Raw genomic sequence first — 23193 nt, forward strand, 5'->3', positions numbered from 1 at the left:
CTGACGCTCACACCAGCTGCATCCTGCAAGAGGTGCATCTCATATTTTCGGGGGGAAAAAAAAGAAAAAGGGAATCTGAGTGAGAAAGCAGGTGATGTCTGCTATCTCTGCTAAAAGGATTTAGTTTCTAGTACAAGGTGAACAGTCAACATTGTACATTTAAAAAAAGCTTAAAACAATGGGGAAAGGTTTTGTCAACATCCCAGTCTGAACGTTTCCAGCTCCCAATAGACCCATTTATTAAGACTGGCCAAGTCCCACAGTGCCTTGTACAGCCAGAAATGAATGAATAGTAAAAGCAAACACAATTCTGATTTGACTTGTAGTACTCCTTGAATAACAAACATTCTAACCTTTCTTTTTGGTGTCAAACTAACATGTGGGGAAAAATACGGAAAAGACAAAAAGACATTTCTCCCAGCAGATTACTATTCCCTCCCTTTTATCTTTCAGACTTGTTCTAATTAACCAGTCTATGACTGCAGTCCCTTCAGCAGAATACGAGCAGCCTTGTACTGCAACATAGCTGTGTAGTGGCTGGATAAAACTTGATTTCTGAGTACCAAAGAGAACATCAGTAGGTAGTTTCAGAGCTTGGAGTAATTTACAGGATATCAGCCGAATTGAACTGTGCTGCATGAAGAATGTGTCCACAAAATTTATTTTCCATAAGAGTTGTTGCCATATTATAATAAACCCTGTAAAAAGGTTTGTTCCGCTGCTGACATAATGTACTGCATCTGAAGAGATCTGTTTTATTCTATATAGATTCTTATAGTACATACTTATGAAAACTGTCTAACATCTGTTGCATGATATTCTTTCATTCACACTCCAAGACATAATAGTAACTACATAAGATCCTTATTTTGGTAGATTTTTAGAGAACATGGTGGTATTAAATTCCTTAACAATACGTTTCACTTTTTTAGACTTGATTGATTCAAATAATAGAGCATGGCAGCAAAATGTGCTAAGGCAAAAGAGAGATTTCCTAGGGAAATCCATCTATAATATTGAAATTATTCTCAGGAAACCTTGTCTCCTACTCAGTATAACTTCTGGCAGGAAAGTTATTTGTCCAGAGGGGCAAAGTTATCTCTCAGTATCTTTGTGGCTTGTAACCATCTTAGTCTCTGGTTGAGCCCTATACACTGTCTTCTTCTATGGTGAGATCTGCTTAACTTTCAAGTGTCTTCAACCAAGATTCCTAGAGTGCTTTCCTTCTTGATGGTATCCTGAAATACTGTGAGACAACAGCATGACGTACCTCATCCTGACACATGCAGCATGTGGTGAAAATACTGGGTCTTTTCACTCTTTGTAATGTCAGAATTAGTGATGGTTTTAGTATTCTTCCATTCTGGTTATAAAGCAGTGTTCTAATTAACAGAACTCTAGCTGACACTTCCCCTGGAAAAATGTGTATTGTCCTGGGAAGAATTCAAGGGAAAACGGAAATTATCTCATTTTTCTCAGCTCTAACTCCGCTTAAAGGGGAATGTAAAAGCTGAGCATTCCTTCCTGAGCTAGGTCGGCCTCCACCCCAAAAATATTCTGTTCTTAGGGAGAGAAGGAAAAACAAAAACAAAGTGTTTTTACTACTCTCCTGAATGGAATGAGCACAAATCCCTGGGTATTTGGAAAAGGAGATCCTAAGCACATATGTTAAGAACTCCACCCACATACAATAAGTCGATGGGAAAAAAAGTAAAGCCCTGAATCCTCAGGTCTCATAAGAAATGAGGTCAGGACTTAGGTGCAAAGGAAATAAAAGAGCCTACAAGACTAGCCAACAAGACTAGCCAGACATTTTGTGAAGGCCAATAGTGTCTAAGTGTTCCATAACAGATCACAACTGGGAGTGGGGCTCTGTGTTCAGTGGTGTCCAACTTCATCTGCCTAAAAGGAAGTGTGAAACTAATTTGGTAATTATAGAGTAACATTGAGATGGGGAACGCCTTTGTACCTTCAGGTAGCACATTAGTTTATGGCTTCAAGAGTGATATTTTTGTTCCTCAAAACCACACAATAATTTCCAGAATTAAATACTATCCCTCCTCTTTTACTCTCAAGGTTGTATCTTTAAGTAGAATTACTTTCTAGTCTCCTGAGGTCTTGTTCTCTTGGCATCTACAGATGCTTTGTACAAATTTCTCTACTTAATTTCTTCTCTTTCCAGCATTTATCATGTCTCAAAGTTGGCTTTGTCTACTCCATTTCTAACTGAAGTGCAGAAGAGAATCTCTCTGTTCTTTGGACAGTGACTGTGTTTTCCCATTTTCTCATTTGAGCATTTTTCTCATTAGGGATTCTGCAAGGTAGGGCTGCAGCTATTAAAGATACTCTGTGGGAAACGTGAGTTATCCCATGTTATAATGTCACATGTCCCAAATGTTTTTCTTGTCACGGTAATGTATTTTGTGTTTTCATATTTATTATTAAATTTGTTGTGGTAGTACTTTCTTGGGCTGCAGGGTGAGGTTTCCTCCAGAAGTCACTGTGGTGTCCATCCCTTATTTTAAAGTGGCGCCTCCAGAAGTCACTGTAGTGCCCATCCCTTATTTTAAAGTGGCGTGCAGCTGGCAACCTGTGTTACTGATATGTCACACAACTCTGTCAGGCTCTTTATTTATCTGCATGCCATCTGCTGCTCCAGAGTCACCCTGATGGAAAGTCATCTCTGGGTTGAAGTGTTGGCTGGACTCCATGCACTGCCCTATGTGGTTCCAGCTCTGCGGAGGGGAGTCACATACCTGTCATGTTCCTGCCAGCTGAGCAGTCACGCCTGGTGCTTCAGTGTGGTGCTCTGCTTGGGTGTTAGATTTCGTTTGGTCCTCCTCAGCGTCTAAGTCCTTCTCAACTGCAGACACTGCAGGGTCAAATTCCAAGCAGTTGTGATCAAACTCCTCATATCACATCATATCATATCATATCATATCATATCATATCATATCATATCATATAATATCATATCATATCATATCTCTCCAGATTTTCCACTTCATAGTTAAACCATTCCTTACACATATAGCTTGGTAATGCAGGGTGCTTTTCCAGACAATTAGCTCTCCTAGATTATTTCATGGCATGTGACAGAAAGAAATTAGTCTCGTCACTCAGTATTTGCCCCCTACACTCAGTAATCTCTTGAATTTATAGGCAGTAGCTATATTAGTAAGTTCAAGAATGCCTGGCAAGTATCCTAGAACTGGATTGTCTGTGCTTGTAAATAGTTAGGACAATCCTGGTAAAGAATTTGGTGTGTTCATGACATTCCCTGGAGAATTCGTAGACTTGGCTTGCCAAAGAAAATTGGCACAGCTAAAGGCAGATTACTTGCAACCTCTTGGTTTGAAAGCTGTGACAGTTTATTAATACAGAATTGAGGTAGATTCTGATAGTTGGTTTTGGTAACTGTAGGTATAAGTCGTATGTTCTGAAGCTGACATGATGATAAGGACAATGTATTCACAAGTTGTCTCATGATCAGCCTTTCTGGATCTTGCCTCTCAAAGCCTTCATTACACCTTCCTGTGCTTTCTAAGCCAGTGTCAGAGTGTGAGAACAGGCTGAGGTGCTTTCTGTGTACACAATATGCACAAATCTGCAATGTCAGAGCTGGAAGTTTCACTTACTTAGATCACAGGTGTGATTTAAACTTTAAATAAAGTCTTTCTAGTACACAGGGTTTTTCAAAAAGATGGACCCAATTTCCAAGTAATTTCAATTTGATATTGGGCCCATCTTTTTGAAACACCCTGTGCTATCTAATGCTAATATATTATTGTATTGCCCTAGATCCTTTCTGTCAGGATGCTGGCTGCCAAGAGGCTTTAGCTACCAGGATTTTTTAACCTCTATTATAGCCAACTCGTCTCTCTCCCCATCTGATGAAATCCCTTGAATTAAGATTACCTTTAGCATAGTAATAGTCTTATAAAACAAAAGGTCAGTAGAAGCATTATTTTTCTTGTGGCTTCATTAATATCTTCAACGGTTAGAGCAAATTAGTCAATAAATGGCAGAAGCTTTCAAGAACGTACTTCTCTTCAGTTGGCTGCAGCATCCTACTTATCCTAGTACATCCTAGTACAATCTGTGCTGATCCATGTGTGTGAGGAAGCCAATACCTGTGTCCCATAGGAACACAAAGACTATTTAGCAAAGTGGTCTTTTAGTGCTGTCAGGGCATCTTGCAGCTCTCTTCCACTCCTGTCGCAGCCCTAACCATGATAAAGTGAGAAGCAGAGCAGCCTATTCTCTTAGTTTACCCACCAGTTTATTTCATAATCACCTTGTCTGATCTGTAGGGAATGCTCAACGTTAACACATGGAAAAATGCTGCATTCAGAAGTGACCAAGCAATGATGAGCTCCCTTCTACTCTATTGAAATTATTAGTCTGTGTTTGGTCTGTGACTGCATCAGTCTCCACAAACAGCATTTTTTGACCAAGATGCCGATCAGCCACCTGCTTATCATTGTCCCCATGTCATCCTCTTGGAACATATGTTCCTATGTAATGAGGGTAAACTGTGAAAAAGTCTTACTGCTTCCAAGATCCAAGAGTGAGGAGAGTTTTTGGGAAAGGGCACCAAATAACAAATGAGAAAAGATGATAAATCATTGTGAATAGACACCTGCAGTGTGGGCAATACTATCCTTTTTATTTCATTTTTTGGGGTATATCAGAGATGTCACAGTGGCCAAAGTTAAAAATGTCATGAGTTGTGTGAGAACTGTAAGAGTGAGAGGAAGAGATGTAACTTCTAAAAGATCCCTGAGAGACATACCCGAAGACACAAGAGGATATATCTCTGACATGTGTGTATTTTGGGAAATGTTCATTACATTCTCCAGGGGCATTTCTAATTATGTAACACTATGCGAAAAAGAACTGAAAGATCCTCTTACTTTATCAACATTTGATAGCCCAAGATGCCATTTTGAGCATCTTGTTTATACAAGTTTGTATCTATGAAAATACTCCAAGGTTTCTAGGTTACATCATATTATTTTAAAAATGCACATCTGTGTAGAAGCAACAAATATGAATATTTATAAATAATAATAATTTATTGTTCACATTCATGTGGTGTGTTCTTTATCAATAATTTGTTAGAATAGTGAATGCTTAATAGAACTACATTCCATCACTGCTGTTACAAAGATGAAACATGTTTGTTGACAAGAGTTGCAGCTGTCTGAAGATGCCTTCAGTGTACAAGTCTGCATCTGAACTAGTGTCCTGTTCTTTTCACAGGCAATGAAAAATAACAGGCATTTCCAGAGTTCAGTTTCCTCTCACACTTGCAGCATATAGTATAGAGACCTTATCTTTCACTGCTGAAAATCTTCAGCAAGAATGCTACAATCTTTGCTGTCTCCATCTCCAGTGTTCTCGCTGTTATTCTCAAAAAGGTTCTTCTGAGAATGGTTCTCATCAGAAGCATGTATTTCATGAGAACCTTCCAGCTTTTTTTTTCTGCTCGAAACTCAGGCTTTCTCCAGGGAGAATTTGGACAGTGTCCCTCTCCAATGCAAGTATCTGGTGAAAGTTTTCTTCACCACAGAAGCTAAGGATGAACTATTTTTCTCAAAGTCTTTGGACACATGACAATTGCATCAATGTCCAGAGAGACTCCAAGAGCCAAAGTTCAATTCCTCATTTTAAGAAAACACTGTGAAAAAGATCGTGAATTTAAGAGCCTTTCCAGGCTTTAGCACATGAACATGTTTGACTCATTACTGGAGGTTTCTTGCAGTGGTTACTGGCAGCCACTCTGGAGACAACCTGATAAACACTGAGACCTCCTGGGCAAAAGGTCCATGTGAAATTCATGAGTGGCTCCCAAAAAGTTTGGAAAACTGACAGGAAGTTGGAAAACAGCCAAAGCTAGTGATAATTTCCAACACACTGGAATGGGAGTGATAAGATGAAATAATTTTATAGATAGAAACACATATTTCATTAAAATAGTGCAGTGGTTGATCTATGAACACAAAATGAGGAAACGGTGATCAAGAACAATGGGAGGCAGGGAGTGTCCCTGTGACAATAGTCACATGCATCTTTGTGCTGACAAGAGCTCTTTTGTGTGTGGGGTGGTGTGTTTATTTTTTTTTTTCCTATTCAGCGTGCAAGATAACACATTTAATTTCACTTTACTAGATTAGTTGTATAGTCTAACCATCCATCTAGGTCTCACTTTTGAAAGGACATTTTTATTTCAGAGGTTATATCGAATTAATAACTAAGAATGAAATCCATCTCTGGAATAATTTTGACTGTTTTGTTAGCCTGTAGTCTGAATATTAAAACATTCATTCAGAACTCATGGTTTTCAAAATGGAAAACCAAACCAAAACAAAACATACAGCAGCAAACCAACAGAAATGATACAGAACTGTTTTCTCTAGCAGAAAAAAGAAGTATAAATGAACTTTACAGGCAAACAAAATTGGCTACTGTGTGTCTGACTACACAGACTTATAGTCCACTACGGAAAAACATCTGTTTTATTACAGGCCAAGTTCTGAATTGTTCTGGTTCTGTGTGGGTGCACATGGAAATTACATGCTCTAGGGGCAGGAAAATATTGAAAGTCTCATTTCTCCATATATATTAATGGAAAGAAGAAAGTGGATATACAAATATGTTCTGAATATGCCTGTCTTAAATTTTCAGATTTGTCATAACAGACATACCTGAAAGGAATTGTGGCTGATAATATCATAGTTAATGCAGTCCAGGAGAGTTCTTCTCAGAGGTACCATTATACTCCTGAAATACAAAAGGAGTTTCATATGAGACCATGCTTGGTTCCATCATCTCCTTAGAGTAGCCTCTTAGAGCTAAGTGCAGAAGCTCATAACAGAGGCAAAATTCTAGAAATAGCTCCTTTCTTCTTACACAATTTCTGACTGAAAATGTCAGGGGCATTCTAGACAAAAATGTTGTATACATTCACCTTACCACTTTATAAGTAAACACCATGTGAATGCAATGGGCAACAGATCTTTCCTGTGCCCTAATCTTTACAAGGAATATATAACAATTTTTTTTCTGACATATTCATCTAATGAAATAAATGCAATCTGAAAGTATGACCATGAAATTATTGTATTAGTAGTAGTTTCAACAGCTTAAATGCATTTTGTTATTATTAATTGATGAAGACTATACAAAGGGGTTAGGATGTTTAAAAGTAAGTAACAAAGCAAAGCAAAGTTGTATTAAGCATTGAAAAAAAAAAAAAAAAAGCTTATGGAAATAATGGTCATAGTGGAAAAAAAAAAAAAAATATTTCATTTAAACTTTGGAAAATAGCCTAACAAGGAAATGAGATGTGGAAGTGGTCACGATAGCCTAAAATTAGCAAACATGCATTTTGAGGAGAATGGGGATCAGATGTTAGGGTCAGGAAAAAAAAATAGTCATAATTCTTAACAAAGAAGGTTTCTATTAGATCTTATGAAAACCTTCTAATTGTACTGGTACTTAAGCATTGGGACACGCTATATATGAAGGTTATGGAAATCCCTTTGTATTACAGAAACAAATGGGATTAATTTCTACCAGAGACTGTTACAGCACAGTAAATCCAGCCATATTTAACCCAGAGAGAGACAGAATGGGACTGCTTTTGTTGTCCTGTGTACTTCTACGTTTCGTTACTTGTGATATCTTCATAAGAATTAGGACAAAACTGAAGATTTAGTTTCAACATGATTTCTCTCCTTATTTCCACGAATCTTCTTGTGCCTTTACACATATGTAACTTGCTCAATGACCTCTTCTTCCTCAAATAGTCTTTCTGGCTAGTTGCATAGATCATCATGATAGTTTCCCTTTCCTTTCTGAATGCTACACTGAAATATAGCACATGCCTCGATGATGTGTGCCAGATTAAAACATAGCTGTTTACTTACTTTAAAGAAAATTACAAGGATTTCAGAAACTTTTTTTAGGCTGAGGATTTTTCCTACAGCCTCCAATCATGTGGTCATACACTGCTCCAGGGCTCAAAGGGGAGATCAGAGTGAACAACACAGTATCAAAGAAATTGAAAGTTATGTATTAAATTCCTCCAGAAAAAGTGAGGAGTGCCTAGCTACCTCAGTATGCAGTTGTTGATGTGATCCAGATTCAAAACACAGACTCTAACCACCTGAATTAGCCACCCTAGTGCATAGGAGGGCTTGCTCGGACCTGTGAGGTGAGTCACAGAGCTGAAGTTTGGCACCAGGGTTTCTGGTACAGTCAATGGTAGGAAGCTGTCACCTCCACAAGAGATGCTGAATTCTCCAAAGAGGTGCTGAGTGTGAAATTTAGCTTAGACTTTTCCACCAAGAACAGAAGATGTTAAGATGATCATAAAGTAAGATGGCTCTGTAAACTAGTGGTTGGGTACTCAATAGTGAATAGACATTCGAGAATATATATTTTTTTCCTTTTATCCAGCACTTTCCAACTGCTAAAATTAGCAGAAGAAGAGTCTGAATTGTGAGGACAGTTAGGTGGGAACCTTCATGGCTGCTCTGGTCAAGACAGTTTGAAAGACCTTATGTCATAAAACACATGTCATCTGAACCTGGGGTTCAGTTTTACACCACACTGGACAGTCAATATTCTCTTTATTAATCTCAAGCTTCTTAAATGCTCTTCGGGTTTATCACTGGCACCAAAGAAGGTGATCTGAATCTTATCCTGTGTGTTTTTCACAATAGGAGCAAATAAATTTGGGTGAGCCTTATTACCTATGAATGGATCATTACTTCAGAAATTGCTAGAATGTTTTGCTTTTTGAGGATGTCTCTAAGCCTTCAAAACAGCTATTAAAGTAAGGAAACGGTTTAGCTATTTTCTCTCTGTTTTCTTCTTTTGTTGAGCATTTAATAATAAAAAAAAAAAACATTGCTTAGGTGGTGATACGTAACAAGGGTGGTGAAATTTCCTTATATTTATGGTGATGTATGTGTTTTGTAGCTCCTAATTTTCCTTCCCTCCCACCTCTAATTGTTTACTTAATTGATGACAGTTTCTAAGAGCCTGGAGGGAGAGTTTGGCAAGAATGGAGCTATTAAATCAGGATTTCAAGGAAGTTTGATGTCTCGTGTTATGCAGAGAGTCAGAAAGATAATCACAGTACAGCACTAGTTTTGTCAGTTATGGACTGGTTTGTACTGCATTTCTGCTCAGTTCTAAACAGAAAAAGCTCTGATACTCACTCAGTGCATTTAAGTACAATGGTAGCACCAGACGTAAAAGCATTGTTAGTGTTGTATGACAGGATCCCTAACAGCTCATGGGAAGTAGAATCTGTTTCCTTACACTGATGGCAACTAACTGACTAGAGAGACCTTTATAAGCATAAATAGATGCTTTTCTTCCAAAAAAACTTTCAGAAATTTTGACAATACTTATGAGCATAGTGCTGTAAATTTGTTCTATCCAGTCTCGCTTGCTGGTCTCAGGAATCAGAACCTTTTGCTGTCTTCTTCCTTCACAAGTGTATAGATGCAGTAGAAATGCACATGGCATTTTGTTCTATTTTTTTTTTTTTTTTAATGCATTGTTTCCTTTCCTGTATAATTTTAAAGCTTCTGTCCCTTAATTTCATGGCATTACACCTGGGAAGTGGAGGGGTGGACAGGAGGCTTCCTGGAGCCCTGTATGGGTGCTGGATCTGAAACAGAGACCTGGTGCTTATCATCATCGAGTTAACACTGAATGCTGGAACTACCTTGCTGTTAGATCTATCTTAGAGCCTCTGGCATGGCCAAACAGCAGTGGAAAAAGGGAAGACAATGGAGAATGAGTAAGTTTACCCTCTTTAGGCTGTGGCTCCCTCAGCAGCCCCACTTAAGTGGATTTCTCTTATTATGAAGAAGGGACAGCAGGAAAGATAAAAGAGTTTTAGCTTACAGTACCTCTCCATGGCTGACGTACAGTGTTGACCACCTCCCATTTGTTTCAGTTGCCAAAACCACAGCAGTCCCATCTCACTTCTGTCTGGACCGTGCCCATTCAAATGGTTCTAACATTAAAGTGACCAGCAAAAATATAGGATAAACAGATAATTTTGATTTGTCTCCAAGCTCAGTCTGATCCTGTGGGTTTGGTGTTTATCTGTGTCCAGCTAGACCAAGCTCTAAAAATATAAGTCAAATGACATGCTCATACCTCAGGCCAGAATCCACCACCATACACCCCAGCCTCGAAATGATAAAAGTGTTTTCTCTCTCTCTCACTGTAGGCTACAAAACCTTTTTCTTTCCCCATTTTGCCTGTGAGGTTTTTGCTTAGACATGAGATTAGAAACAAAAACAAAATAAAGGGGTTTTTGTAAAGCTGAAATCAGAATTTTTTTAATTGAATTTTATAACACAGTTGACTGAAGCAAAAAGTGTAAAGGAAAACACAAATACATCATTGTTCTAAAATAAAAATATTGTTTAACTAAACCCACACACCTCATAATAAGAAAGAATTAGATGGAGAAGCAATTTCTGTATGCAGAGTGAGAAGGGGCTTTTGAAATCCCCAAGCCCAGTTGTTTCACTTGTTTGGAAAAGTACTGAGACAGAGTTAGACACACAAACACATCTATATTCAATACATTTACAAAGAAATTTTTCTGTTAGGGTGAATTTTAGAAGTAGTGTTCCAAGGAAGAGAAGAGCTATGTCCTCTAATGGAAACATGAAATTAAATGAAATGTCTGAAGCTACCCTTAGACAGGTCAGGCTAATGTAATCCTCTAGGGAAGGTTTCGGAGAAAAACAGCCTATACTGTCCCCCACCTCATGCCGTGCTGCATCTTCCCTTATATGTGTTATATAAAGCATTTCACAGGAAGAGCTCTGACATTTATTCTTGAATCACAGGATTCATCTTTGTTTATTCTAGAGGTACAAATGTGTTTCCTTAGGTTTGTTTCACAATGACCTCCTAGAACTTAGACTTACCTGGCACAGCAGTTCCCCATCTTGAATACATGAAACAGAGACAGGTCAAACCTTGGAGCTAAAACTGAGTTTTGCTACTCCAAGAAATAGACTCGAGGGGTGGGTGGAGGTTGGCTGAGGTTGAGCAACTCCCACTACAAGGAGGGAAGAGGAAGCTAGTGGGAAAATGTGTGGAGCTAGGTTTGCTGCTTCTGCTGCCACCCAGGAGACAGGAAAATAATGGTGCCTGGTGCCTGGAGGAGCTCCCCTTCCTGCTCTCCCCAGCACTACACACGAGTCCACTCAACATGGAAAGACAAACCATCTTTGCAAAGCTCCAGTATCATAAACAAGAATAGGGGAGAAGGACACCTGTTTTGGTTTTTTGGTGTTGTGTTTTGTTTTGTTTTGTTTGGTTTGGTTTTCTTTATCTGCTTTCTTAAGCAACCGTCTACATTGCCTATGACTGAATCAATCATCTATAGGAGTGAGATACTATAACCTTTCACCTTAATTACAATTGCTAATACTTTCTGTTAGAGAGTAGAACAAAGCAGTCTGGTTTCTCAGAACAGCATTGACAGAAATGCTTGTGGGCAGCTACTCAAGCTATCATTGATTTATCTCAAGTACAATCTATTTCTGGCAAGCTCAGTGTGACCTAATTTATTTATGTCAATAACATGTTTATTGGTATTAGTCCAATCTGATGAGGGTTTCCTTTTGGGAAACTCATTAGGTATTTCTATAAAAACTGCAAACCATTGTGCTGCTTCATTTAGAACATTTAGTACTGTGGAGTCCCTGTCTAGAACCTGTTCCTGCTACACCACTTTTCAGTGACTATTTTCCAAAACGCCAAGCCATCTTACCTCCTTTCTCAGCTGTGCAAATGCTCTTCTTCTGACCTCCTAGTTCAAGCTTTGCATTTGAGATTTGCTTATATTATAACAAAAAGCTTTAAGGAGTCACAGAGGTTTATTGGTGTTTGCTCATTAGCACAGGAAAATGCCTCTGACTGGACCAGTTGGTATCCAGGAATGGTCAGAAAACCCCTATTGCAGTCCAGTGAAGTGGCCCTCCCTTTTGTACTTGACTGAGTCATTTGGGGACTCCTGCAGGGGTTCTGGAAGGTGATCCTCTTTTGCTTTCCCAGTAGAAACAGACAAATTTACGTCCTGTTTTGATGGCTCATTGCTGTCACTGAAATAACACACTACTGCACATTTTTCAAAACCAGAACAGACCTTTCATGCCCTCTCTTAAAACTCAAATGGATTTTAGTAAGACTGGGCAATCCAGTCATGGCTATCGTCACAGACATGGCTGGCATCCATAAACATTTGTCCCTGGCTGGTATCCATTCATTTTTTTCAGGAATGCTTAACAATCTTTTTAAATAATACATTTCTTCATATTGAATACACTTTACATACGGTGCCTTGGTTCTTGGAGGTTGCAGAGTCAAGGACTTCCACTTCTCATAGATGATTTTCTGTTGCCTTGATCGTGATTCTCTTAGTCGGTGAATGCTGCTTCTAAAATTTTCTTGCCCATTATGCGCAACTGTTGGAGATTACTTTCCAAGAAAAAACATGTTTGGGAGTTTCCTTTAATGGACTAAACAACATATCTGGCCGTTCCTTCTCATTAGGATTTTCTGTTTCACATATTAGATAATTTTAGGTATTTCCTGAGATGCTTTGTGAAAGTAGTAACTTCAAATGTTACTTGTGTGAATTCTTCATACTACTGTTTCACCTGAGCCATGGCTACATCTTCTATTAGCAATGTAATTTCATGGTGAGAAATTTAATTTATTTTAAAAGAGGCTAAATGGCTTTCATTTAGTAAAACTTGGTTGCTCTATTGCTTTTACTTTGAGTAAGTGCTGTATTTCACTATTCTAAACAACATAAAAATGCCAAAAATGTTCATGAAATATGCCAAAACTACATATGTGTACAATTTTATTAAGCTTTACTGTTCTTCTTGTATAGAAACTGGGTATAAACCAGTACAGGCTAATACTTAGTGTCAACTGACCTCTGATTTATTTGTACAGATTTGTACCATGAAAGCCAATGAAGTTGTTTGAAGTTTCCAGAGAACTTAGACAGTTTGTGGAAGACCTTTATTCCTTAACAATCTGCTTTTAGAAGCTTTTTTGAATAAGCAATATAGATTTGTGCTTGTCTTCAAAATTTTATAACTTTGAAGTTAATGTAATTATGGACAGGGAAAACTAGACTTGTTCTAATGCATTCTTCTGAATAAATTGTTTAAGAACATTTTTATTTTGATGTTTTAGGTACCAATTCCTGAATTTAACCTTTCAGTTCTTACTGGCCTGGAGCTGTGAAACCTTCCTTACAGCAGTATCACATATTGGAGTGCATAATGTTATGATTTTTTAGCCATTAAATTGCCAAGTTGAATTGGATGTATTTTCTTTACTGTGTCTGTGAATTTCTCTTCTATCACATTTTATAGCATTTTAACTGCTGTGATTTGTTGAAAAATAGAAATCAAAACAAAACAAAATGAAAAAAAAAAAAAAACAACAAAAAACTCTTCAAAACACCCAACCCCCAAACATATCTCCAGTTGTTAAGGACATGGTCCCAAGTTATACTTCCCAGATTTAGTTTGCTGTTTCTGGTGTGTGATGCTGACCTTTTGTTTTACAGAATGCTGCTTACTGGAGGTTCTTTTCTTTGTATACGTGGCAAGATGCACGTGATTGTGCCTCCTCACACTCCTGAGGAGCCCTCTGACTTGCAGCCACTTTGCCTTTTGCTGCTCAGGGAAATGGCCATCTGTCCAGCACAAGCAGCACGTTCTCAGTTCCCACTGATTTTTTGCCATTTGCACAACATTCCTCCTAAAGACCCTAAACAAATAGATTAAGCAGACCTTGAAAGACTTTTCCGTCTCTTTACAAGAAGACTTAATTATTTCAGGCGAATCTAAAACTTTTCTGGGGAAGGGGATATGTTATTGTTAGGGTTTATTAGATGCTTTCTGAATACTGAGACAGTGACTGCTATGGTTCTGATGCTTTGGCTTTCATACTAGTATTTGACAGTACTCCTACACAAAGAAAGCACAATTGCAGTATAAAATATACAAAACAGTGATCAATATGAAACCTTTGTTTGAAAACATGTATTCCTTTGACCTCTGTAATGCAAACAAGAAATACAAGTCAGGAAAGCAAAGTCTGAAAAGTCACTGAAGGAAAAATCAGCGGTGCTTTGCTAAATTTGAAAAATGGGAGCCTGGTCCTGACTTTTGAATTGCTGCCATACTCATATTATTCTGCTGACTCTAGGGAATTTATTCAAAATCTGCTCAGTATTGGTGTAGAATATCCTTCTGTGTACTTAAGGAACATCAACGGGGTTGCCGGGAGTCTGCAATACCAAGGTGCAAGAGCAACGAACAGTATTTAATTAGCCTTAGCATGCTTATGAATATGTAATGAGATTACTTAGTTGTGTCTGTTTTCTCCCTATTGCTTTGTAACTATAAGAGTGAATTTCAGAAATTTATTTCACTGTAGGCAGGTATAAGGGGGTGTAAGTTCTGACAGTAATTACTTTACTATGGCATAGTGAGCAGGTTGTTCTTTGTAGTAAATTCTTGCTATGACATGGTCTCACAGATAGTGTTTCAGAGGAGCAGTTATTCTGGTATCCCTGCATTTCCCACAGCTATGGCTCAGCAGAAATTAGGCGTGTTACTAGAGTGCAAGTCCTCCCCCCCGATTGCTCAGTGATTAGATGCCACTTCCTGATTACTTAACTTGAAAATATGATTATCCTTCAAGATGCAGGAAGGCTCAAATTTAGACACAGTTGGAAACAGCGCGATTTTTTTCTTTTTCCCCCAGTAAAACAACAGGGACAAACTGTTTATACAAATACTGGCATGCTGCTCCCAGCAGCACTACAAGTAATGCATCTGGCCAGCTGGCAGTTCTGTGCTGTTCCCAGAAGCACAGCTAGAGACTTAGTAAAGAAAATAAAACCTGTTTCTACCAAGCACTACAGAGAAATAAAGCTGCTTTAATGGCCACAGCAGCCACCTATCAGTTTTACTTTAAAGATAATAAGAACAGTTCTATTTTGTGGGAGGAATTTCAGTCCAGAGTTCCTTTAAAATAATTCTTATTTTAGAATAAAGGTTACTTGTGCAATTGCTAGATTACACATTTCAAAACTTCTGACTCAGCAGTAAGTCTATGTTATGTTCCTCAGAGATGCTCATGCAAAGAGTTTTTGCTGACCGTGACTCACCACAGCCAGAGGGAACACTCATGAACAAATATCAGGGCCTGTGAACAGTGTTTGCTAATTGAAGAAAATCACTGAAGAAGATTATTACGCTTGGCTGACAGAAAAACTGAGTTCTTCAGCCTCACACATTTGGTATTAAATAATTCGCTTAAGTAATTTTGATTTACAGTATTTCAGTCCATGTTGCAGCACATAATCAATTCTGTCCTTTTAATGCAACCGAGTTTTTCTAATAATGTTGCGCTACAGCAAACAAAATATATAAAGAACAAAGGGCTGAGTACTCTACACGTGTCACTTTGCAAAGCAAACAGTACTCTGGGTTAATAATTTAAAGGAACTGTTCATAGCAGCTGATAATTTTCTGCAGTAAGAGAACACTGGGAAATACTGATGCTATAAAATGACAGTAGGTGAATGGTTGGGCTGCCTGGGCAGGGCACGCTCGGGCTGCTCAGATTGCTGGCGGTTATGCTTTCAGCCCAGATTTTCCTCACAGCAGTTCCCCTCCATTTCTCCCATAGCAGTTTTTTCAGAAACTAATGGTATACAAATTTAAATATTAGATTTTTTAAAAAACATTTACTTCAATGATGAAAAATGTGTTACAAATTTGTAGCTCTCAACATATTATTTTGATCAAAAGTATTGCACACACACTTTTTGAAGTATCCTGTCAAACAGATATGAAAATTCTATACCATATGTGCAGATATTGACAAACAATAATAAACCAGTTATCTTTCTTTTTTGGTCTTGATGAACATAAAACGTAATTCATGCCCTTAAATGGCAGACACAAATATTTATCAAGGACTGCTGTAAAATATTCAATAACAGAATAACAGACTTATTTTCCACATAAATGTTCTCACCTAACTTTTCTGGATCAAAACTAAAATGTTATTTATATGATTAGGTAATAAAGCTTATGTAAAAATGACAAGTGATATTAGAATTGCACCTTATTGCTTGCTAGTTCCCCTATTCCTGATAAGCGTAGTTAAATATTCAAAAAGTTTTGTCTGAAATTCTGCTTGCTAGATTAGTTTTTTCTGACCTGAGATAAAACAACATTCAGTTTTTTGGCTGAGGGTTGTCTGTACAATAGGGCTACTATACAGCTAAAGACGAAGGTGGTACTTTATTTAAGGCATGCATGTTAAACAGGGGCGAATTAATAGTGATGAAATTATGAAAACATGTTTAAGCAAATTTAGCTAGCAACTCTGTGCCACTCAGTTGAACGGAACTAAATGTGTAGCCATACATCACTAACCACAAAGTTGGGAATATGTTGTAAAACAATGGTACTCTTCTTTAATTTCTAAGAGAAAAAAAGAACATTAGAAACAGGAAATCAGATTCCACAAAGCTCTTACTGTTTTTTCACAGCTTTCCTGCATGTATTGTCATAGCATGGGCAGTAGCACAGTTGCCAGACTGGGTCTGCTGGGTGCTTGCCAGCAAGAACTTCTGTTGGGGCAACATGAAGTTGCAAGTTTTTACTCTGTCAGCATAATCTATGCCCTTTCTAACATAAACCTGACAGAAATAGATGTGCAGAAAGTGAAAGGCGCCATAGTCTTCAAAGTCTGAATTGAAATGTGGACAAATGGCATAAAAATTAGTGCAGAAGACCTGATCACAAACTCATGTCCCCATGGGAGGTTCTTGGTGGGAGTGGAAGACAGTAGTGTGCAAACAATCCAAGAAATCTTTAGATCCTGTTGGTGAAAATTTTCTAGTATAAATGTTAGAGAAGCCAGACAGGTCTATGTTAGGAAAATCTCATTCCCTAACTATTGTACCAATTAGTATTTATAGTAGGAAATTGTATGACCTTTACTATTAGTACAAAAATATATTACCTTTCTTAAGAGACATATAGTTTAGATTGAATGCTGCATAGTCATGGATAAACCAACATAACTAAAGGGCACTGTCAAATTGCAATGTGTACAACCCTCACCCTGAAGGTAAGGACTTTTATTTCTCAGACTCTTAGAGCCAGCCAAGAAAACACCGACCCCTCCAACACCTCTGTGAAACCCTTTCATTATCTAGGGATGTGTAGATCAAGAAAGAAGCAGTGGATAATGACACCATAGTTGCTTTTCAAAATATTAGTATGCCTGTGTAAGCAGTGATTGGTCAAATCATATTGTACCTGAACGCTTGGAAGATTTAAGAACAGCGTGTAAAACCACATTTGGTGTGCCCAGTTTGAATGGGACACCTCATGTCCCATGAGAACTACTCTTGCAATTCTATACTTCGTGTCCTAGCCTCTCTCCTCAGTCAGCATGGGCTAGTTGCAAAATTTTCATTACATGTATTTGACTTTCTGCCCACAAAAAAATGGGGTGGTAAATGTGGTTATAGATAGTAGTTTGTACTGTAGTGACCAGGAGATCGTTGAGTTTAAGATCAAGAAGATGAGGAAGAGAAGCAGCAGAGTTGGGACTACGGACATCTGGACAATTGACTTAATCCTATTTAGGAAACTTTCAAGCAGAATCCCATCAGAGGCTGTCATGAGGGGAAATTGCACTCCAGAGATCTGGCTAACTTTTAAAGAAAACTTACTGAAAGCTCGAGAACATCCCCCCATACACCCTTTTTATAGAAAGAGGAAGATTTTTGGCAGTATTCCAGCTTAGCAAAGCAAACAATTTTTTAATGAATTTATGATGTACAAAACACAGAAAAAGTGGAAACAAGGACAGCAATACCTCTGAGTATTCTTTAGGAATTTAGTGAAAACATCCGAAAAGTCAAAGCTCAGCTGGAGCTCAAACTGTCCCTATCCAGGGACATAGAAGAAGGGATTCTACAAGCATGGCGGTAGCAAAAGAAAGTTTAGAGAAGATGTGTTTTCAATGATGAGAGTCAATTTTGTGACAGATGACACTGAAAAGTCTGAAGAACTCATTGAATTTTTTGCCCAAATCACCATAAAGATTAGTCCCAGATCACTGCCTATAGGAGACCAGAAAGGAGGAAAACCAACAATGGGGATGCAACAAACTAAGAACTACCTAAAAAAGCTAAGTGTATTCATAACCATGGGTTAGATGGTATTCACTGAAGTTGGATTACAGGATGACTGTTGCCTACAAAAATTTCATAGCAATTGGAGGAAGTCCCAGACTGGAAAAAAGGGTTAATACCATGTTCATCTTTGGGAGTGGCAAAAGAGAGGCTCCAGGCCAGAAAGGCTGGTCAACTTTATCTTGATCTCAATGTCATGTACTTCTGCAATCCATTTAAAAGCACTGGAAAGACAAGGAAGTCCTTCAGGAACAATAACCACAAATTAACCAAGGACGGGTCATTCCTGACCAACTTGATTGCCTTATATGATGAAATGGTTGACTATGGTGACAAGGGAAGAGCAGTGGGTATCAGATATCTTACCTTTCATAAGACTTTTGACACTATTTTCCACAGCTTTCCCAACTGTAAACTGAGGAAGCATGAGTTGGATCAAGTGTGCATTAGATGTGCTGAAAACTGAATCGACCACTGGGCTCAAATGTTGTCAGGAATGTACTGCAGAACAAGCTTTCTGGACCTACAAACACCTAAATGACTCTTGAAGTGAGAAGACTTTTCTTTGGTTAAACAAGAACACTGAGCAGACTGAACAGCTGAGGAAAGATGGGTCATTGAGACAAGTTGAAGGGGCCCTGTAGTCCTCTACAATAATTAATTGGTATTGCAAGACACTAAGAAAAAAAAAAAAAAAAAAAAAAAAAAAAGAAGGGTTTCAACAGGACAGGGATTATTCTTTTTTAGTCCTTGGCAAAGATAAAAGTTCAGGAAGGAAGAACTGAATGCAGGAGGGATATTTATTATCGAGTAGAAAGTAGAAGACACAGCTTTCTGCAGTTATGGACCACTGTTCTGAGTAGGATGAGGAAAATTGTCAAATAATAACAATTTGCCAAAAAATGAAGATAATTTACACTGAGTTTGGACTAATCCCAAAGGAAAAAAATGAGCTGAAAGCTGGAAGCTAACACAGGGCTTTGGAAGTGGCAAATAGTTAATGGAGCTACCAAAGATGCACTCTGGTCTTCTCAGCTTTGCCGATTGCAGTGCACCTACGTTTAGGCAGCTGCTGACAGCAGTCCTTTACAGGTGTCTGTGTAGAGTGAAGATGACCTAATAGAGACTGTATTCCTGAGTTTACATCTACTTATTAGGCAGACTAGGGCCCCATTCATGCTGAACATCTGAGATGTCTAGTCTCAAAGATCAAGATCATGTAGAAAGGTAGGAAGAAAACCAAGTCTGAATGCCAAAATTGTGATTTCACTGAGGCATCAAGATATTTGTTTGGAAAAACTGCAAAACAAGAATATCTATATAGAAAGATATAGTCTTTTTAAATTATCACAGACTATTTTCTCTACAGACTATGTATTTTCCAGAAGGGCACTGTATATCTATATCTTTAATGGCCATCTCCAAAGGTAGAACCTGAGAGAATCTAATTAACCACAAAACTGTTTGAAAATAATAGACCGTGACATAGCCCAGCAAGTTCTCAGAATGTGCTAGGAAAAAGATTTTCTTTCAAATAGCTGAGCAAGTGACTAAATGGACAGTACAATTTATCTTTGTTGAAAAATGTGCTGCCTGAGACCAGAGATAAAATGCTATCAGCATAACAACTCCTCAAAATGTTGTACTGCTTACTCAATGAGGTTATTGTCTTATTGCTACTTTCTTGCCTCAGGAGCTTAAAAATGATAAGTAAGACAATTTAGATCCCTGATTTGTGGAAGAAGTTGCAATAGCAAACTGTAGATTGACAACTGTAAAACTCAGTTTTTCACCAACTCAGGAAACTGCTGGATTTAGTCTTATGGCATAGTATAATAGAAAAACTATTAATTACCAAATGGCAGTCTTAAAGGCATAATAATGAACCATTTAAAGGGGAAGAGAGATAAGTATCACAGTAAAAGCGCACTATAACTGCATTGGGTCCTATTACATAACGGGGTGGGAGGGAAGAGTGAGATACACATGACCACGCTTGTGACTTCAGTTTCAAACTACTAGTTAAGGCTTTCTTGGTGATGGGAATTTAAAGTCTTCCTGCAGAGATAATTAAATCTACAACCACCACATCCTGTGTGGCTACTCAGGTTGCTTATTTAGACACCCCTATATGCATTTTTATGAGAAAAAGTACTTATAACGGATTCATGTTGAACTAATTTTAGGTGATATGTAAATGTTAATTCAAATCCAAGACTTTTCAGGATCTCAGCTCAGAGAGACACATAATCATCTTGGGCAAGGCAACTGTGCTTCCAAGCAAGTAAAGTAGTTTAGTTTCTAGCATTCCAACATATCCCAGCAGGCCAGTAGATTGCTTCACATCCTCCTATATGTCACTATATAAGTAGTTTAATTCCTCTCTGTGTAGTAATTCAGACCACATGAAGAGTCACTCTAGATGACACTGGTGTGAAAACAACATAATTCATTTTATTACCTTTGTCCATTGGTGTCTAATTAGCTGTTGTGCGCAAGTGCCAGTGGAGGCTTGTTCTTCTCTGGGTCTGCAAATGTTAAATACATCTACTAGCCCCCACTGTGTACTTTCTGCCGAAGTCCATCTGGCTGAAAACCAACACTAGGCATACCTTGATCCCTAAAAGCAATTCCTGATTTCTGCTTGATTTTAAGGTGTTTTGTTGTTGTTGTTGTTGTTGTTGTTTTGGGGTTTTTTGCGTTTTCATGTGTGTGTGTTTTTTTTGTGTGTGCAATTAAGCCAGGATGTCTAAATGGTCAACTCTGAGTGAAGGATTTCCTTGACGGTGTCTGTAAGTATTTCTGTATGTAAGTGACCATTCACTGGTGGCTTTCCTGTCACAAGTCTTACTCATAGTGCACAAGCTCTCTTTGTGTTTTTTTCTTATACTTCCTCTTGCAATTTGTTCTTTGTTCATTTACCCTAGAGATCATTTTGTTGGAGCTGATTTCCTTATACATGCTTCCAAAGCTTAACCTTAAACTTGGCTCCCAAAGATCGCCAGCTTGTCATGATGTAGTTGACACAGCTTCTGTCTTGTGCTTCAAGCCTTTGTGATGTAAATCAAATTTGGAAAGTCACAGACAGATTCAGTCTTTTCTAGTGACTTAGGAGGAAGTCTATGTGTCCTGAGAACAGGACCTGGACCCAGCTTAAGCCATGCTGTGTGTTTACTGTATCTTAAATGCTGTAATTATTGCTATTTTTTAATTTTGACATCCAAGTCCTGTGATTGTTAACAGCAGAGGTGAAGCACTCAAGTCACCAGTGCACAGGATTTAACTTGTGTTATCTGTTTCACCTAGCAGGAATTATGGAATGCTCCATAACCATTTTAAAATGGGGGAGAAAAGTAATTTACATTGGTTGTGATTTGAAGTAGCCAGGGGGATCACAAATGTGATAAGGTTTTGTTTATGGCCCAGAATATGCAGCCTGAGTAGTGTGGAGTATTTGGTACACACCCTGCAATTCTGGATTAGGAAGCATTGTGTTAATTAAACCATATTTTGTGCAATGTTACACCTGGGAACATTTATGGGTTTTTCTTAATGAATAATTGTAATAAATACTTATTTTTAATTACAGGTAACACACTGTTTTTATTTTTATTTTTAATTATTATTAATATATTTTGTAAGAACAGTTTAATTCATGCATGCTTTAAGAAAAAACCCTGCATCTTGTGTTCCAGCTCTGTGAAGGAAAAAAATATTTTCTCAGCACTGGAGTAAATGAAGTGGAAAACTCTAAAAAGGAGTAAAGTTATGAAGCCCTCATATAATCAAAAAGATCCCCGTGGGTTTTCTCCTTGGTGAAGACAAGGAGTAAGACCCCTGGTCTCATTGGAAAATGTTACAATATTTCATCTGTTAGGGAACAGACTTCCACAGCTTATTGAGTTATTAGGTATACTGCTTCTTTGCTTAGCATAAGTAAGTTTGCTCAGATTACAGGATGTGAACTTTAGAACATTCTGCTTTGTTAAGCAAAAAGCGTCTCAGAGTGGTTCAAGACACTAGATAAGGGGAGCTACATCCCTGGAGATAAATAAAGGAACAGAACAGTGTCTAACAGAAGACAAGGAACAGAAGAATGTTTTGGCTATTGCCAAGGTCTTTCTCCAACATCCCAGCTGCATGTGCAAAATGGCAACTGATGGACAGCACCTAGACTGATGTCCAGGCTGGACAGTGAGAGACAAACAACTACCCACAGAGATAAGAAACAGCCACCTTGATAAAAATGAAGGAATCCAGTGAAAAATGGGGTGGCCCTAGACTCTAATTTTACAGTTGTCTCAAACTCATACACAAGGGGTGGGAAGCTTAGATTGTAAGGGCATAATTGCCTAAGGCTGTCTTTATTTGAGGTCCCTCTTCTGGAGGGACTCAGCTCAAGCTGCTCTATGCTGTACTTTGCAGTAAATTATTTATTTACGAATAATTTCTGGAATACATGCCTAAGTATCTGTTATGAGAAACCTAGGAAAGAGAAACTTCCTTAACACATCCTTAAATACATGCACAGAAATGTTCTGCTCTAGTCCCAGTCACTCTGCTTCTTATACCTACATATATATTTATTTGAGGAAAGAAATTACCCCAAGAGGATTTGGGGCTCAAATCCAGACAGTTAGTGGATTCAGTGAGGTTAAAAGGTTAGTCACTTCAGCTTCCCCCTGCAGTTTATAGAAAGAAGAAAAGGACTAAAGCCCCAAAGATGTGAATTTTTTCTCCAGTTTCCCGACTACCTCCGAAGAGCACAGAGGGAGATTACTTTAGCTAGGCTAGTTGTGCCTGGGATATCTTTAACTGCTATTTAGACTTCACAAGCATCCTAAAAAACTTAATTCACCTAAGACCTCTAGGAGTGTTTATGCTGT

At 38.2% G+C, this 23193-nt stretch overlaps 1 protein-coding gene across 6 annotated transcripts in view; it reads right to left on the reverse strand.

The window, feature by feature from the left end:
- The window catches only part of GNAT3 (G protein subunit alpha transducin 3), a 44420-nt gene extending 32893 nt beyond the window's left edge, over nucleotides 1-11527 (reverse strand). For 2 of the 6 annotated variants that reach the window (XM_065049181.1, XM_065049182.1), the window contains exon 1: nucleotides 10974-11019. In XM_065049181.1, the coding sequence (XP_064905253.1) occupies nucleotides 10974-11004 (31 nt within the window). In that variant the 5' untranslated portion in view covers nucleotides 11005-11019. Of the gene's footprint in view, nucleotides 1-2756; nucleotides 2873-6710; nucleotides 6787-9930; nucleotides 10043-10973 lie in introns of all 6 variants that reach the window. The other 4 variants (XM_065049185.1, XM_065049186.1, XM_065049183.1 and 1 more) reach the window with 4 other exon arrangements.
- Between the last annotated feature and the right edge of the window lie 11666 nt (nucleotides 11528-23193).

Source organism: Columba livia, chromosome 1, assembly GCF_036013475.1.
Source record: "Columba livia isolate bColLiv1 breed racing homer chromosome 1, bColLiv1.pat.W.v2, whole genome shotgun sequence".
Classification (NCBI taxonomy): Eukaryota; Metazoa; Chordata; class Aves; order Columbiformes; family Columbidae; genus Columba; species Columba livia.